The following is an 18,693-nucleotide window of genomic DNA, read 5'->3' on the forward strand; positions in this document are numbered from 1 at the left end:
TCCCTCCACTCATTTTACAGATGTCAGGTAATTCACCATAAGAAACCCTACTCAGTCTGTAAAATAGTTGCATAAGAAAACCTTTGATATTAACTGTTGACGAGGAGATGTAAAGGAGGGCTTTTAGATCTTATGAAGGATATGTGATAGTATCATGAGGGGAAAAAAGCAGGAACCATTTTCTTTAAGCTTCATTAATGGATTATGGATTAAAAAGTCCGGATATGTCAGCCTTTGCTGCCTTGGTTTTGAAAAACAATGAGCAGTGGGGCTAGATGCTGCCGTGGTGTGTCAGCATTGCAGGACATGAGAGCCCACCAGATTTACTAATGGACGTAAGCCGTATAAGGGCACACAAGCAAATACACTTATACAAGTGCACACACACACACGCACACAGTCAAATGGGTATTCCAACATACAAGCACTTGCTATATTTCCGAGGATTATGATAATCCGCTTTCCTCCCTTAACCCATCCACTCTTGTTGCGTGACAAGAAAGAGAGAGAAAGAGAGAGAGAAAAAAAATCATTAAGCATCTCTTCTTCATACCACAGATTTATTTTTAGTGAGCTCAATTTTGCCTGGATATTTTAATAGATTGAAAAGTAGAAGATGAATAAAAGGAAGTAAAGTCTTGTTAGGGGTCGAACATCACATTTCTTCATCCTTCCACGCATGAGAGCTACAGTGTGGTGTAGTAGGGAAAGGCCTTTTATGCTGTTAATCAAATGGGACGACTAGAAAAAGGGGATTCACACTCTCTCAGACAAGAGTAAAACACAATATAAAAAAATAAAATAAAAAAACAAAACAGGCAAGCAAGTGTTCAATTTGAACCAGTGCAAAATCACAATGAGAAAAATCACAACAGCATCAGGCGCCTAGAAAAGGACCACAGATATTCTATATGTTGCACATTGATTAAAATATAGAGAGTTCTCAGTAGCTTAACTGCTGCGGTGCACGTTCATACAGAGCCCTCAATCACAAAAAGGTACAGAAAAGAGGAGGCACTGCACACGGTTTTCTGATTATAGATTGAGACGGAGTGGCCACTGATGTACATGTGAGCTATGTACAGCACATAGTGGAGATAGCTTTTTAAATAAAAGGGCTTCAGGATGAAAGTTGGTAAAAATGAACAGAGATGATAAGAGGGGAGAGTATACAAGAAACGGTGCACAATGGATATAACACCGTGCCTTCGACTACGGGTCTACAGAACGTAAAGAAGTGGATTGTGGGAAGGCATGATGAGGCATGGCAATTTGATTTAAAAGTAGTTTCCATGTGCGTTTCCTTTTAAACAATAAATAAATAATAATATGTAAAAATCCCAGGAGCCAGTACTACAAAGTGGGACGGGCATGTGGCCCTAATAAGTGAACTTTGACATATTGTCACTTAATCTACACATTCACGTAGTCAGCGGCGTTCCTCCCGCGTTATGTAGATGCGTTTCCCTTAATTGTATTTCTTTAATATAATTTGACTCTCCCTTTGTAAAATACGCTGCTCCACAGAGAAAACCTCAGTGGATCTACGAGTTGGTGACCACCACGGAGTGACGCTTGGTGGGAACGCGGCTTCATAGAACAGGCACCTGATCATAAGGTCAGGTGGCGTGATCCCTGGAGGTTTTAATGTTCCTTCCCTCAGCTCGGGGGAACGGACCCCTTTGAGGGTTTCAGCAGATTTGATTTGGATGAAGTGAAGTGTGTGAGTGTGTAATATATTTTTCATTTAAATACAAGAAGAGTGATAATGGTAACCCTAAGAGAATATAGGTTGAAATTTGATTTTCAAATGTTTGATTCGAGATATTAAGAAATATTCATTCATTCATTCAAGTGTTAAAAGATTCTTCCAACCTGAAATCTTTTTACCCAGTCACTTTGCTTCCCTACAGCATCTCCTGTCCTACTATGTCACAGTGTAGAGTTCATCCTTGTCACTCTGACACAGAGTGTAGCCACAAACCCGGGGTCTCCAGCTCCAGCCTCTGCTCCAGCCCGACGCCTCCCTGTTCTTCTCCTTCGGCGGCAGTAGGAAGACCACGCAGCTGGCCACCAGGAGGTGCCACAGCGAGTGTGTGTAGTAGTAGTTGTCCTCGGTCTCGGTGAAAATGTACAAACATACGCCGACGAGGGCGCAGGTTGCCCCAGGAATCAGGAAGAGGACCCAGCGTTTCCATGACGGCGGGTAACAGTGACGTCGCTGCACTCCTCGGTACACCTGTAAGGAAAGGAGAACTGGATTGAGCACACCTCAGCTCCAGCGAGTTCATCGCATTATGAACAATCTTCTGCATCATATTCTCAACAAATTGAGAAACTTCACTGTGTGCCTCACCCAGGCAGTGACCATGCACAGTACGGCACAAAGGACAGGACCCAACAGGTTCCAGAGGCCTTTGCGGTCCAGTTGCATTGACATGGCTATGAGCAAAGCCCCGAGCATGAACAGAGTCTGCAACCACGAGAGAGAGATGATTATATACATTTTAATAATCCTCAGATCAGTGGGAAACTTGGTATAGCAAATTATAAAAATGCAATGGTCAGTGTCTTACATATTTGAATGCGTCTCTGATGCGAGCCATGCAGAGGATGGTGACCCAGATGGAACAGACTGACCCCAGGAAGTCACAGTATTGTAGGGCATCGTAGTCCATAATGCACATGACTGCTACACCTGGCTGGTCACACGCGTGGTAAAACTGGAATATGAATGTAAGAAGAAAGAGAAAACATTACTGTGGATGCTACAACACTGCTTTAATAAAGAATGTTTAACAGAATGTGAACTCAGGAGAGATCCTTCCCTCTTACAAAACATTACACTTAAAGAAGATGAACAGTTCTCTAGATACATGGCTACAAAACTCTTTTCACAAGTGTGTGTGTGTGTGTTACCGTGGAGAAGAACATGGTGAAAAGATAGACAGTGGCCTCAGTGATGTAAAAGCGCTTGATGGCCACAACGATGGCGGGCAGGAAGGAAAGGTTACTGAGCGTGAGCAGCAGCGTCGCCGTCAACTGGCGACTGTAGGACTGAGCTGCCGAGTCATCAGTGCAGCCCCAACCGCTCCAGCCTGCAAACACACCGACACACCCCGACACACACACACATAAAACACAAAACAGCAGAATGGATCAGTAAATTACAAGAAAGGATACAGTGAGATCACTTGATAATTAGCTATTTCAGTAGTATATTGTGTCTGTCGTGTGTGTGTGAGTGTGCGAGAGAGAATCTGACCAGCTTTGCAGACGCAGGCAGCGTACAGGTAGCTGTAGGATCTCAGCAGTCGGCATTCACCGTATGTCCCACAGTCCTCTACACAGGCACTAATAAACACCTCTGGCACCACAGACACCAAGGAGGTATTACCACAGTCAATGCTGCAGGAAAAAAATGTGAGAAACACACACACACACACACACCCACATACACACACACACACACACACACACACACACAAGCGCACGCATGTCTTTTAATATGAATTAGTTATGAAGAAGCCTCACTCTAGCGCTTCATAAAGCAATATGCGGTGTGCATTTCTAAAGTAAAGCTATGAGGGAAATGTTGATGTGCAAGAAGAACTTAAAAGACTCAACTGTGACGAGAAAAATCAAGGAGACATGTAAATTTACATCATAGTTTGGACACGTTTATAATTTTACAAAAGCCTTACTTTAGTGTGGACTATGTGTGAATCGTAAAAACATCTTCAGTTTGTTGAGTGCATTTTGTTATCCACATATTTTAGATACGCATTTTCAGATTTAGACAGAACGGCGACATGTGCATGTGTGTGTGTGTGTTACCTGTTGCATGAAAGCTGCAAGGTGAGGTACCATGTTGTTGGCTGAGGAAAAGGCAGTCGGACCACAGCTTTGGGATCACTGGCATTCACCTGAACGCTGTACCCTCCAAACAAAGCTGCAGATACACACGATACATAAAAGTATGTTTTGACGTGTACTTGTTCGCTACTTTTTAACTACAGCTGGACTTGAACTGCTCACTGCAGGTAATTCCCGATGTCCATTGAGTGTACATGTGAGAAGAACCATTCTGGTTATGTGGGCTACCTGTGCGACATGATTCCGAGTGGTTGAGTTCGAGAACTGGAGCCCTCGGAGAGAGACAGGCCACCACGCTGCTGCTGTTTCCCAGGGTCACATTAGTCTGCACACGCACGCGCATAAGTTTACATAAGTAAACAAGTAAAAAAGCACTTAACTCTGACACTCTCAAATCTATCATTTATCAGGACGTTGTATGAGCGAAAGCGTAGTGCATCTCTGGTACTCACAGTGTTGAGTGCGAGCTGTAGGTTTAGTGTTCCCCCGGTGGCTTGTGTGTGCAGGGGGTAGGCGAGCAGTGTGGGGTGTGCGTCTGTTACGCTGACGTTGGGTCCACTGGCGGGAGTGAATCGGAGCGACAGAACGTCCACCTCCTCGTAGAGCACGGGAATGCTCCACACACACGCCGACTGCGGCGGCGTGATCACGGGTGCCGATTCGTCGACCGAGTCCGTAATCACGGAGCTGTTGCTCGCTGCTGTCGAGTTGGTAGAGCTGCTGTTGCCGCGTAGCTTGCTGATGTCGTCATCTGTTTTAAGGCCAACACTTTTTGGCTTGCACCCCACTGAGGGAGACACACACAGAAGAGATTAGGTTACACACACTGGTAGGGTAGATTAGAGCGAAGGCAGGACGTGTGACATTTCAGCAGTGTTCACCTGTGCAGTTTGAGGCGATACTAAAGGTCACGGTGCGGTTGTCCAGGCTGCTCTCCACGACAACTCGTAACCAGGTATCCCAAGGTGGGTTAGAAAGAGATGCAGAGCAGCCAATCCCTGAGCAGTTCACTGTTACTGGGCGGCGCTGTAGGGAAGTAGAGCCAAGCCTGAGGACCAGTGAACAGTTTCCACTGAGGGCTCCCTCCTCTGACGAACAGTCAGCCACGGAGACGGAGAGAGAGGAGGCAAACTCTGGAACATACAACCTGAGACAGACACAAATATGGGAACCGGCCCTTTAAGGACTGATAGGAGAAACGGATTGAAGGATGGCAACAAAAAAAGTATACACATGCACACAAAGACGGTTCTTACTTAAGGCGAGCAGGTCTGTCAGGCCCTGCGGTCTGCTGGACGAATGTGCCCTGCTGTAAAACGGGTGTGTCCACCGCTCTCCTGATTGACAGCTGAGGCTGGAAGAAGTACGAGCAAGACGGAAAGCCCTAAAAGAAAAAGAAAAAAGACAACAAAATAAGTAAAAAAAAATGCAAAATTATGTTGGGGCAAATGCACAGAATAATGCAATTACAGATCTTATTAGCTAGAAATGTAATTAGAAATAAGAACAAGCAATGTACGAAATCCCCCTGCTATTGTAGAACAGGTGAAAAGGTACAGTTTAGAGTGATAAAGTGACACAATACTGTCACTCCTTCATAGACTTTCAATTCAAAACAATTTTTCAGAGAATATAATAAAGATGGGCAGCCGTCCTCTCGGCTCTTACATGGTGACGTTATGTTGTCCACAGTGGATTGCAGTTGAAGTGTAAAATGTCTTTCGATATGTTCCTTGTGAAAAAGGCAGCATTTTTAATGAGCACAGTTTAGTGTGAGAAACTAAAGCTGCATACACACCTTCTGCTCTATGCGCCCATCATCTTCAGGTAAGTGGGCACCAATATACCAATCACCGGGAGCAGGATCGGAGAGGTTAAAGGTCGTTGAGGTTTCGGAGGTCACAGGAAGGATCAGAGACAGACAGGGGCTCCATAGGGTTGCATTGGGAAACACCGTCCCTGTCGGGTTTATGACTGGAGGGGCGCCATATTGAATATGGCTATGAGAGAGAAAGAGACAGAGAGAGTTTCAACAAAAACTTTTTTTAAAAGGGGTTCAATGAATCCCAGAGACGATGGGCAGCCGTCCTCTCGGCTCTTACATGGTGACGTTATGCTGTCCACAGTGGAACGTGTGGCCCTTGGTGACGGAGAACAGCCAGCGAGCGATGGCAGTATCCTCTGGTATGTGAAACTTCTGCAGCCTCACGTTGCCATACCAACCATACTTGGACAACTTCTGAGCTGGTTTGGACGAGAGCTCTGAGACAAATGTCACCTGTCCATCTTTAGGGCAGAAGATATTATTGTAAGAAAGTGCACCCACAGATTTACTGCTGATTCTAATAGAGTAATATTCTAATTGTATTAGTAAGTAAATAAGTATTTTGTAAATAGAAGCGGTAGGAATATAAATAACATGTGAGTCTGTCAATATTATGCTAAATACAGCTGATTTATGCATGTGATAAAAACAGAATTTTTTTTTAGAACAAAAATGTATCCAGAGAGATGAAGAGATGCACACAGCGCGTGGCAGTGATGTAGTGCTCACTTAAACAATCGTTATGGCAGCAGATATGTGGGTACGATTTCCAGCAATATGTTTGAGTATGTGTGACGAATCAGGCAACCAAAGCAAAACACAGCTGCTAATGTTAAGTAAACAACGATTAATAAGAATAAATACAAAACAAATGATGTTGCACTAACTTCAAAACAGTCGACTAATTGTTTAATAGTATCTACGTTAGATAAGCAATTAACGTCAGTAGTATGGTTTAATTATACACGGTGAGCTGGACAATGTTACGGAGTGAGGACAAAAACGAGTCTTTCAGGTGAACTCGCACTTCGCGGTGATAGCAAACAAGCTAACAGCAGTTCCCTCGGTCCTCCTCCCGTACTTACCGTCTGCAAACGTCCAAGCCGTCAGGGCCGCGAAAAGGACACCGCGTAAAAAACAATATCCCATGTTTCCTTTACGAGCGTCCGAACCATTACATCGTGCTTTAACCACCTGTCATCTCGAACAAATCTATCGCTAAGAAGTCATTCTCACCGGACAGCATTTCTATGTAAATACATGACGTCACGAACACCGCCTGTGCGATGCGTTTGCGTCTCATCGGAAAAATGATGATCATTCACACTGAAGCCCTAGAACAAAATTGCAGTTAATTGATCGTTTGTGTAATTTCAAAATAGATTATATTCAAATATCGCTAACTGACGTTTTGTTGTTGGAGCAAAAATTAATATGGTACAAAACAGAGTCAATGAATGGATCCTGCCACCTGCCATTGCCTTCCTGACATCTGCAGCTGTTATCACTATCATTATTAATATCAATCACATTACAATTACTGTCGTTATAAACCAACCTAATGTTGGTTAATAACGACAGCAATAGTAACTGACTTTGCTTCTTTCTTTGTGCTTTACCTCCGCACAGATTTCTGTGGATGATGGTTATGTCTGAAGGTGGTTGTCCCTGCAGTGGTCCTTCCGTACACCAGGCTTACTATTATCAATATTTGAATCATTTCTGTTGTAGAAATTACATGTATTATACATATTTCGTTCATTCTATACATGACATCCATTGCTGTACATCCACCTGATTACAAAGAGATGGACATTATATACAATACAAAAACTACTACGAAAAAGATGAGACAATCAAAGACAGCATCTCTGCAATTCATGCCAGAAGTTTGTGAAACATTTATTAGACAAAGACATAACTATTCCAGAAATTTCCTAATAGAGCTTTCTCATATTTCCTTAACTGTTAATTAACAATCTTTTGGAACAGCAAAAATATACACAGTTTACATCCCAATCAAAAGATAAAGAAAAAGGTGCACATTCACCTTCAATCATTCATCGGTGTGAAAGCGCATTTTAAATCTCACTGCATTACTGCCGGGTAACTGTTGATGGGAATAGCTTCAAACTAAATATCATACACTTAAATTTGGCCTTGGAGGAGATCATAGATACGTTACTTCATCCTGCGACTCCACCCAGCACCACTGAGCATCGTAGCTCAACAAGGCCGTGTCTCCATCGGGCGCCACCTCTTCCTCTTCCTCTTTCATCACATTATGCTGAGAGGCTCTGAAACTCCTCTGAGTTTGTTGCTGCGTCCGTCTCTCTTCTGATTGTTTAGTGAGGGAGAAAATGTCACTCACATTTCTTTTTGCCCTGTGAGATCTGAGGAGAGCTCTTCTGATGGTGCCAACATTTCCTTTGAGGTCTTTTAACGGAGCGACTTTGGAGTCCCGCAGTTGGTATTTTTCTAATTTGGCATCAACAAAAAAGTTTGCAAGACCAGATGAAGACCGACCACCGCTGCCATGTGTGGCTTCGAACTTCAAGTAAGGACTGAGAGGTTTCTCCCCAGTAGACTCTGGGATCAGCCAGTCTCTCTTGCGGTTTGATTCAGCATCATCAGCGTGTGGTGAGTCTTCAGTCAAATCTTGACTTGGGCTCTGGCTTTCTCTGTGGGAGAAATTGTATGAATACTAAGCCACATGCAAAGTGAAACCCATACAGTCTACAAATTGCACGTTTCAGGTATTATTTATTTATTATTAAGTTTTTGGCTGAACTTCTGAACCTTTAAGCGTACGTCACACTACATCTGCCCTGACAAATGTGTTGCATGCAGTATGCGTTTAACTTAATCATAATATTGTACCTGAAACTTTAACTCTATTGTGCCAATATATTCTGTGCTGAAAATTGTCGGCCAGAAAAGCTGAAGGCTATGACATCATGGTATTTTGAAATTATATGTAATCTCTTTTTTTCTCACTTACTAAATATACGAACTGAAACGCACAGATTATCTGTAAATTGTGATTATTTGAATGTCCAATTAGAACAGGTTCCTGCCCCACTAAACTGTAGGGTACCTGCAGGGGGACAACGAGAGCCCGTGCTCCTCCACAGTCACCAGGCTGCTCAGGCTGCTTGCCAAGCTGCTGCCACGGCTGGTCAAAGCATCCTGCTCCTCCATCAGCCAACGCATGGCCTCAATGCCCTCGTGGACGGTCACCAGCTGGCGCAGAATCTTCACATCGGCAGAACGCAGCAACCTCTGCAGGAACAGAGATAGAGACGAGTGTGGTGCAGGTGTATAGCACCGGAAGTGTGTGCTTGTTCACTACAGGTATGCAAATACGGGGGAAGAGGTGTGTTAGAACTCTCTCAGAGGCCGCTAGCCATACATCATCCATATGCCAACGCCCCCACACACACACACGCACACACACACACACACACACAAAAACAAACACACACGCACACTGAGGCCCCTGCTTGGGTAAATTCAACAACAACAAAGCATGAAGAAGGACAAAGGAGTAAAATAAATCGCAACAATGTTGGAGGAACTTAGGTAAGGTGAGCAAATGTGTGAAGTGCAGAAAGACAAGTGGAGGGTCAGGTGACGCTGTCAAAACAACAATGGAAACAAGCAGGTGAAGTGGCTCAGGAAAGCAGTGGTTTTGACATTTCGGCAGTTCAGAGCAAAACATGTGTCTGTCATCACAAGGAACGGAGTAGTTAGCTCTGAAACGAGTTGTGCAAGTTTATGCATCTAAACGCACACACACACACACACACACACACTCATGATAAAACATAAGATGTGGTCCATTTAGGACATTTGCATTATTTGATAGTGTCTATAATAGTTCAATGCTAAAAAGAGGAGTCTCTACCATGTCTTGTTTTAGGCCTCTTATTTGGTCAGAGAAGCTCTCAGTGAAGGCGCTGCTCCGGTCCCCCCTGTCGGCCACGTCGGACCACCAACCATCCCCGCAGTCCGCAGCATCCCTCATCCAAATCAGAAGACTTTCCGGTGTTTTCCTGCCAACCTTATTTTCCACTTCTCTCAGATCTGCCAAGGAATAGTTGACGATTTCCTCCGCCATCCCACCGCGCGGCATTTCCATCCAAGTCCTCCAATCGGGGGATGGAGACGAGCGCTCATGCGTAAAGACCCTTTCCCAAATTCCACTGTGAGAAGTTAAGACTGCGCACTCACACTCACAAAGCTCCCAAACTTACAGCAAGGTCCCACGCGTTATATCCCCGAACAACAAACCACGATCACGACCGACGAACACGGACACACAAAAGGCGCCGCGGGACCCGCCGTGAAAACGCTGGAACGACGGATCACCTGCTGACGTGCCGTCGGCATTCATGTCACTGAGGTATTGATGGTATGTTGCAGGTGGTGCTGGAAAGTCCTCAAACAATGGTCACGTGAAGTGGCGACACCTGTGCGCATGGAGCCGATGGGGATGCGAGAAGTGCGCGATCAATCTTTGGAAGCACGTGATTACTCTGTGTGATTTATCGTACTCTATCAGAAGGTAGTACATACGTGTAGCTGATGTGTAAAATATAATAGTCATTAGTGCCATTTATTACATTTAATGCATTTCTGGGATCAAATGTAAATGTCCTCGTGGCAATCTCTGTGTGTTCATTTATTCATATTTTAACATTCACATATCTTGTTAAGCAGAATGGGACTGTACTGCCACTGGCTTATGATGATTCAGATGCCATTTCAGAAACTTAACATCAATGTATTTTTCCAGACATCCACAGACCGCGTTATTTTCGCTCTGTCAAAGAAAAAACAGGTTTGAGCTGTTGCACATTCCACTTTTATATACAGAAACTAAGCAGAGAGCAAGCTGACATCTGTTAATGCCTTTCAAAACCAGGGCAACAGTCAAGGGAGGTTCCTGCTTCTGTAAACCCTGTTGTGCTTTATTCAAATGTTAAAAAAGTATATTATAGGTGTAAGTAAAAAGGAGCCGAATCCATGACTGATAAGCATTTAAGGCTCACACTGCAAAAAGATTCAACTCTTACAGAGTAAATTGTACGAAAGAGGGAGAAACAATGATAATTCCCTTTATTGCTCCGCCATACTCTGTGGAGGGATTTGGTAGTGGATGCTGGTTTTGGAGAATCAACTCATATCAAAAAGCTTGTGACCTCTGAAGAGAAAAGAAGCCTGTAGGTGGCAGCAGATATTCGTCATTTCTAAACACCTCGATTTTTGATGGCATTCTCTGGGGCTGAAAAACCGTGATTTATCCTCCAACGGGATCCCTTCATTGGCCCTGTTTTCTTAGGAGTACAGGTTCATTTTTGAACCCGGAAAAATGAGCCCAAGTCAACACTCTGAGGTCATCTCATTTCATGATGTTTCCTGACACTTTATAGGTGAGTTTCTGCCATTAATTCTCCGGGTTTCTCCACTAACATGCTGTGAGCACATTCCATGATGTCATCAGAGAGGCATAATGCTGACAGCAAATATGTCATACTCGACACAACATTCTTGTAATGTCCTTGCAATGAAAAAAAGCAAGGGGGAAGTTGGAATCACAAGTGGATAAAGAACCCGGGTACTGGGACCCCAGGGGGGGGGGGGGTGGGAGCTGTAAAACATTACCCTCGTATTAGCAAGTGGTCTCAGGCTGGCTCGGAGTAACCCTGGGGTCAACGTTACATGTGGTCGAGGGTGAGGGTGAGCATAAAAACGTTACACATAGAAAGTATTGTGTTTTTTACGAGTCGAGGCCTCTTACTTCCAGTTTTAGGGAAATCATAAACTTACTAAAATATTTTTTTTAATGGTCAAATGGTGGCTGCCATTGAAAAGCCAACATTATGAGCAGATAGGATTTTACAGCATCAGTTAGGGAAGTTAATTGTGATTTACCAAGAGTCATAAAGAGGATGTGGGGGTTTATAAGAGTTGTTTTTACTTGTTTTCTTTTTTGGGGGGGGGGGGGGCAAACCATCTGAAACGTGAAAAGCAGAGACCTGAGCGTCAAACCACATTCACTCATTCTGACTGAATTTATCCTGAAGCTTCGTACACAAGCAGAGCACGTTCATGGGAATAAAGGAATAGATATATTCTCATGTTGTTCCCTAATTCCCCAAGGAAGCGTGTGCGAGGCGTGTGTTTGCGTACATCCAGTCAAGGGTCAGAAAAACGGCATAACAGCTGAGGCCACTGGGCCAGGAAATCCTCCAAGTTCACATGGCCTGTGAAAAGACCCTCACATGCAGACAGTCAATCAAAAAAGGGGAGAGAGGGGGGGGGGGGGGGCACAAATAGCCCAGAGATCTAAACGTGCCACGTGTGGAAATCTTAAAAATAATTTTTGTTACCTTTGGAAAGGTGTTTCCAGTCTTAACGCTAAGCTAAGTTAGCCAACTGCTAGCTTCACATTTACTGCACTAAAGAAAGAATGGTTTCAATCTACTTACCGTACTTACCAAAAATGGTCCTTTACGGATCTGACATGTTAAAAAGAAGCAATTAGTAAATATCACCCGCTGCTGGTGGTTTTTTACTTAGAGCATCATGCTGTTTTGTACATCTGTTTCCATTCCAAGAACCTACCGAGAGATTAAATGCGTGTGGAACAGTAATTGATCTCATATGTAAGGAGAGGCCCATTTACATCCTGTAATTGTGTTGTGTTTATTCAAACCATGACATAAAGCACAGATCCCACAGCTGAGAAGACACATAAATGCAGAGTTTATAACGCGGGAGAGGCATACCAAGGAGCCCATTAGTTTCCACTGTAAAGCTCACAACATTAAAGTGCAAATTGCAAAGTCAATTGGGGCAAAACAAAAACAGAGACGCAAATTGTGCACGAGCACAAACAGATCTCCCATGTTGCCTGACTGCAGGGTCATCAATAGATTCCTGCTGCATCAATCGTTGTTGGTTAAACAGACGTCGGCAGCACCAAGGAGCTTGTGCTGCGCCTGATCGAATGCTTGATAGGAAAGCCCGGAGGAACCTGTGTCAGGGGCCACAGGGGCCTGTAGATTCCAAGCACATTAACATTCCTGAATAAATAACCCCAGGGAATGTTTTTGTGGAGACGTTAAACAGGATTTTCCTCCCAGAGCGCAGGAGAACGGCCAGGCATCACTCTGGCGTCTCCAGTGCCCCGGGTTAGAAAGGAGCTAAGGCAGACGGTGCCAAAATAAAAGAGCTTTTTAAACCACTTATAATATCCTTTTCCTTCCTCAGACAAAAAAATGCGGCAAAATGCACCACGTGAAAGAATTCACATTCATTTTTTGGTTTAATTCATTTGAATATTGTTGATCAGGATCTAATTGATTCGTTTTTCTGCATCTTGCTGGATGTACTTACTTATGAGTTCAAATAAGAGCTACGGACAAGGACAGCAAAGCTGAATAATTGGTGAAGAGCAATCAGACTTTTGTGAAATGAGGCATACGGTCAGTATACATACAAACACATCTGAACAATAATGACATTATCAATTACAAACATATTTGATCTAATTTGTATACCAAAAACAGACATAGTACTGAATACTTGACATCTTTCTGGATTCTGATATGTTTATTAAAGGTTAGGTTTCACATTGTTTGCGTAAAAATGTGCTTTCAGTGGGACTAGTGGGGGTGAAGAGGTTCTTTTTAGTGTAGTTAACTAAATCCTATGATGTCCGATATGACAAATTAAGCTAATACAAAAACAGGTTAGCTGTGCTGAACCAATGACATCGACATTAATCTAATCTAGTTGAATTCTGTGAAGATGGAGTGTTTCCAGATAGTTGTGGTTACTTGAATTGCTCCGTTTTGGACAAACTAACCCATCAGACCTCTCCCATCTTTCGTGGCATGAAAAACTCCTCACAGTAGATGTACTGTCTCTGTTTGCGTTGATACCTTTAAGAACACATCCTTTTAAGCATTCATGGAGCAATCACTAGCAATGCCGCTGGGAGAAGGGAGTGTTTCAATCAATCCTGCATCTCATTTTAAGAGTTCCCTCTGTAAACGCCATAATGTACCAATGCACGAATGTTAGATGGCCGCTGTCTGCTGAAGCATGAAGAAACATTCACTTATCTCCCTCTGCTAAATACTTCACTATCTTCTTGCAGCCTTGTCTGCTTGCAGTTGGTTTTCAGAATGGATTCCTTGAAAACAGCTGCTTGCAGCAGCTGGCATGTGAGTGCTTAGCTCGAAAGTTATGTGGAACATCAACATCATCAACTAGGAGTTAATGTGATCAGTCAAAATCCCAGTTAGCTTCGAATCACAATTATGCTTAAATATGAATTGTATTTGTAAAGTGCCATTGTCCTGCTCAACAACAGCAACAACAACAACACTGGACACGCTTCTATTCTTCAGCACTACGTCAACTGGGTTGTTTAATATTCCGATTCTTCTCTCTCTGATCACCATAAAAACTGCCGGTCAAACAGCTCACTGAAATGAAACGCTACACAATGAAGCCCCTCTGGGTTTCAAACCTCCCCATCTATTTAGAAACACTAGTCGTTGCCAAACGTCTCCCCCTCGCTCTCTCCCCGCATGTTGTGGCGTTGGAAGCCCGTGGAGGAGGATTCCTCTCCGTTGACCTGTTGCTCTGATACAGTGCAGCTTGGAGCTAGATAGCACCAGAGGCCCCCCCCCGCCACCCCCCCCCCCCCCCCCCCCCTCGGTGAATCGCACATTCCTAAAGTTGGAGGTCAGCAGTGCGGAGGACCACAGCTTCAGACGCATTGATGGCTGCGTGAAATGTAGCTGTGGATGAGGGGGTTATTTTTCCCCCTGTAAGGCCCGCGAAGGCCTTTCTGTTGAAAGTGATCTTTCTCCAGAGACATGTATTCATTGCTTTAAAGGTCGCAGCCGAGCGCCTGCCGACTGACACGAGAGAGTAAAGTGAACGAGGTCAAAAGTCTCTGGCCAGGAGCCAACGGAAATACGGCTTTCAAAAAAGAAAAGAAAAGAAAAGTGAAATTTAAAGTTAATCACGCAGGGAAAGTTATACCCTGTCTTTCTTTTTTTCTCCTTCTTTTGTCAATATTTCTGTCGTGTCTCATTCTTCCCCCTGCGCCGTTTCTCTGGTTACTAAATGAAAACAGATGAGGAGCGAATGGAAGGGGGTCTGGTACTCCGTTCAAACGCCATTCGATTGACACGCAAAATGTTTATTATGACTCAACAGCCTCACGAAGGAAACACCAAAACCTCCGCTACATGCGGTAAGATGACGTCACTGCTGATGGGAAGCTGCATGACCGACCCCCCTCCTCCCCTCCCCCCCCCCACCCCCCCTACCCCCCGTCTCTTCATCTCTGATATTAAACATCATGTGCCGTGTAAAGATAAAGAGCCTCGCTGGTGAGACGTTGCTGTGCTGTCAGCAAGTGGCTGGTGAGCATATGGAGAGCATCAGCTCGCAATGTTTGATGAAGTCAATGCTTGCGTTCCGTCAGCAGTATATCCTTATTGGCTCCGTCCCCCTGGGGCTCCTTCAGACACACATGGAGGTAATTTGTTCAGATTCTTCAGCAGAGAAAGAAATAAGAGGAGGCGGGGCCTTGGGATTTTTAGGGTACCAAGGTTTCTGTGAGGAAAATGGCTTTTAAGAGAGTCCCAGTCTGCGTTTAGAGCTTTCACTGGAAGTTCCTGCATGATTGTGACGTCCAAACAGAAAACAATGAAGAGTGAAACCTCTCCATTAGAGCTGTCAAGGTCCAACAGTCCCCCACAATGATTGTATGAACCAACCCTCTTGCTTTCCTAAGTGCCTTACGGGAGCTAAAGCATTGAGGTTAAACATTCGTTTTAACCGGATTAACCAGATTTTGAAAATATAGCCATTATATTTCTGAAAATCTTGTCACACACATAACTAAATGTTAAACAGTGAAGTTTGAAGAGAATGATGAGGGAGCTGATCGTGTCAGACCACATTATGTCTCTACAAAAAAAAAGATGCTTTGCAACGGGAATGTTGATGTTGAGCTGGAAAAGCTCCAGGATAGGGTTAAACTGTCAACAAAATCTTGCAACATTGCAAGCCAAACACTAATCACACTTAACCCTGTGTGTATATTACAGTGTTTCAGGCTCAGACTCGCGGCCACTGGAGCCCCCGTCTCCAGATCGGCTGTAAAGGTTGTGATGGCAGAGATTTCGACCTCCCTCTGGATGTTGACACTATCCAGACTCAGGGGAGGATGAGGAGAGAAAGAATGGAAGAGAAAAACATAGAGAGAATCACTTAAAGCTGCAGCACTGCAGCTCAAAGTCTGAGGGCTTCTGGGCACGGACACAACATGTTATTGCGAACATTAGGATTCAGAGTAGTTTCTACGAGGGCCGCGTGCTCGTGCTTAGAGGTCGATGCACAAGTCCACCCCTGCTGTCTTCGCTTGCTTTTGTCCCCCGTTGACTCTTACAGAACAAGTGATGAATGTGCTTGTAAAACACTCGTGCATAGATGGATTAAAGATTTGGGGAAATCCCATCTACGTGTAAATGTTTCATGCTGCTGGTGCCCGTGCTCGTATACTGATTGTGGCGCCACGAGCCAAGAAAAGGAAAAACTCCAAAAAAGCTTGGCACAGCCCAAAAGCCGAGGTCCCCCGCAGAGCGAGCCATCAGGACGGTGTTCTGTGAGTAAGAAAAACATGCCCAGCGGAGCTGTAATGAGGTCACTTATCAGCCAGGGCATTCGGAGGGTGCGCCTCGCTTCCTCCCAGCGTCCCTCCATCTGTCAGTGAGAGGACAAATGACCTCAGCGAGTGCCGCCGATAATGTTGTGTGCTGTCAGACTCTGTGACAGGCCTCAAGTGGACCGAAGGAGCAGAAGGGCCCAACTCCCAGAAACACACCCTTCCGAGAAGAATGAACTACTTTTTTTTATTTTTTTTTTTTAGAAAAACTACAAATTGATTAAAGCCAGACCAAACCATGTGACGGAAAGCCGAAAAACAGCGTTGTAAAAAAACTCATAGAGGCATCTGAAGAGTGTGTAGGCAGCCTAATGGAAATGCATCAGTTTAGTCGTTAAAGTGAAAACAGTTGCAATAATCTCATTGGAAAAGAGGATGGTGGTTTAACTGTGTGTGTGTGTGTGTGTGTGTGTGTGTGTGTGTGTGTGTGTGTAGGGGATAAAAAGGAAAAAAAGTCATCACATCTGAGCAACCACAACAGTGCAACAGAGTTCATGAGAAGAATTCGTTAATCGCACAGGGTAATCACGTCAGTAATAGGGGTTAAACTGCGATGGAAAAACACAACAACACATTCTCCCCGGACCACATGAAAAGGATTCCGTCATATTAAGAGCTGCTGATCAAAAAAAGCCTCTTTGAATTTCAAAAGAACAACAACAAAAAAATGGCGCCGGCAAAAAAAAAACCCCAATGCTGTGCCATTTGTTGGTCTGGTGATTACTAAAAATATACTCTGCTTCTATCGCTTTCAATTACAACTAAAGATATCTCGGAGCAAATCTTGCACCCCAGATGGTTTAATGGAGCGGAGATAAACGTTATGTCAGGCCTTTGGCTCCGGTTGTTGATATTGGTTGAAGAGAGATAGCAACACGCATGGACTTAGTGGCGAAGACGTCTCTCACACCTTTGTTCCACCACTTAAATCAAATACGCAAATACGTTTGGTTGAGGCAGAGAGAGAGAGAGAGAGAGAGAGAGATGGAAACTATGGACTCAGGGGATGAGAACAAGTTAGCATAGCAATACAAAACCCAATATCTACCAGAAGAACAAACACACAGGCACACACCCTGTGGGGCGTAGCCCTGTAAGAAATAGCCATAACAAAAGGAAACGGCTACACGACTCTGTTGCTCCTGAAATGGTTAAAACAAGACAAGTTAGCAGCTTTAATTGCTGTGAGCTAAATGCCAACATTTGCATGCTAAAATGGTCACAATTACACCGCTAACAGGTTAATGTTTAACATGTTTGCGCTGATCATGGAATCGCATTTTTTCAATCTTCAGGTGGACACCAGACAGTTGCAGAGACTTTTAATATGAACTACGAAGCTATAAAATGCTGGAATAGCTTGGCAGATCATCAACAGCTGTAGATGCTGAAGGGCTTCGGCCTTCTGCCGGCATTAAAGGACAAAATTCAGAGAATCACCAAAGCCATTATATGTTTCATTCACTTGGGACCATGCAGGTGTATACCTGGGCCACATTCCATGCAATCCATTAAAAAGAAAATCCCTGAAAACTGAAGAGATACACCTTATTTTGTAAAGAAAAAAAGCCAGGAGATCCCCAAAGTCTCGGTTATCCTCTCTCCTCTGGCAGTCCACGTTGTTCAGACGTTTTAGTTTGGACCAAAGTGTTGAAAAATTTAGTTGGACCACAAAGCGCACACAATTAAGCCGAATTACAGTATTCATAAGACAAGACAGCTGCTCCACGATGGCATCGCATGGTCATAACCACTAAACACATTTAGCAGCTTATTGAACTAATGAAGTCCAATCTCTTTCTGAGCGGTGAAATCAATAGGCTTAAGATACCATGTGACCAACACACACACACACACACACACACACACACACACACACACACTATGGTTTATGCAGGCTTTATGCGAAGGCAAAGTGGTCTATTTGCATAATATAAAGACACTGAAGTGAATTTACATTGCGTCTAAGCATTCTCATATGTGAATGCACTTTGCCACTCTGGCACACTTTGTGTGTGGAGTCCACATCACTCCGGAGGGCCATCGGGGAGCGGCGTTAAAGCCTGGAATGTACACTATTTCCCCACAGGAAGCAGAGCATGGAAGTCTACCATCGCCCAACGCCCAGATCATTCCATCACACGCACAGCCAGCCGCCTTCTGAATAAAGAGCACTAAGTCAGTCTCAAAAAGGCAAAGACACAAAGACTGAAAAGAAAACATCACAGTAGGT

General features: G+C 44.1%; 2 protein-coding genes across 2 annotated transcripts; both read right to left on the bottom strand.

Moving 5' to 3' along the window:
- Positions 1-543: 543 nt before the first annotated feature.
- pgap6 (post-glycosylphosphatidylinositol attachment to proteins 6) lies at positions 544-6,992 on the bottom strand. The gene is made up of 13 exons (XM_037458937.2): positions 6,787-6,992; positions 5,979-6,162; positions 5,675-5,876; positions 5,133-5,260; positions 4,758-5,023; positions 4,329-4,663; positions 4,105-4,201; positions 3,838-3,952; positions 3,266-3,408; positions 2,920-3,098; positions 2,577-2,723; positions 2,357-2,473; positions 544-2,239 (listed from the first exon to the last, which is right to left on the bottom strand). Exons 1-13 carry the CDS (start codon positions 6,848-6,850, stop codon positions 1,928-1,930), a joined length of 2,289 nt encoding a protein of 762 aa, XP_037314834.2. The 5' UTR covers positions 6,851-6,992; the 3' UTR covers positions 544-1,927.
- An 879-nt stretch (positions 6,993-7,871) lies between these two features.
- LOC119209549 (leucine rich adaptor protein 1-like) lies at positions 7,872-9,821 on the bottom strand. Its single transcript, XM_037458962.2, has 4 exons — positions 9,609-9,821; positions 8,799-8,983; positions 8,228-8,382; positions 7,872-8,038 (listed from the first exon to the last, which is right to left on the bottom strand). Exons 1-4 carry the CDS (start codon positions 9,819-9,821, stop codon positions 7,872-7,874), a joined length of 720 nt encoding a protein of 239 aa, XP_037314859.2.
- Positions 9,822-18,693: the final 8,872 nt, after the last annotated feature.

Source organism: Pungitius pungitius, chromosome 15, assembly GCF_949316345.1.
Source record: "Pungitius pungitius chromosome 15, fPunPun2.1, whole genome shotgun sequence".
Classification (NCBI taxonomy): domain Eukaryota; kingdom Metazoa; phylum Chordata; class Actinopteri; order Perciformes; family Gasterosteidae; genus Pungitius; species Pungitius pungitius.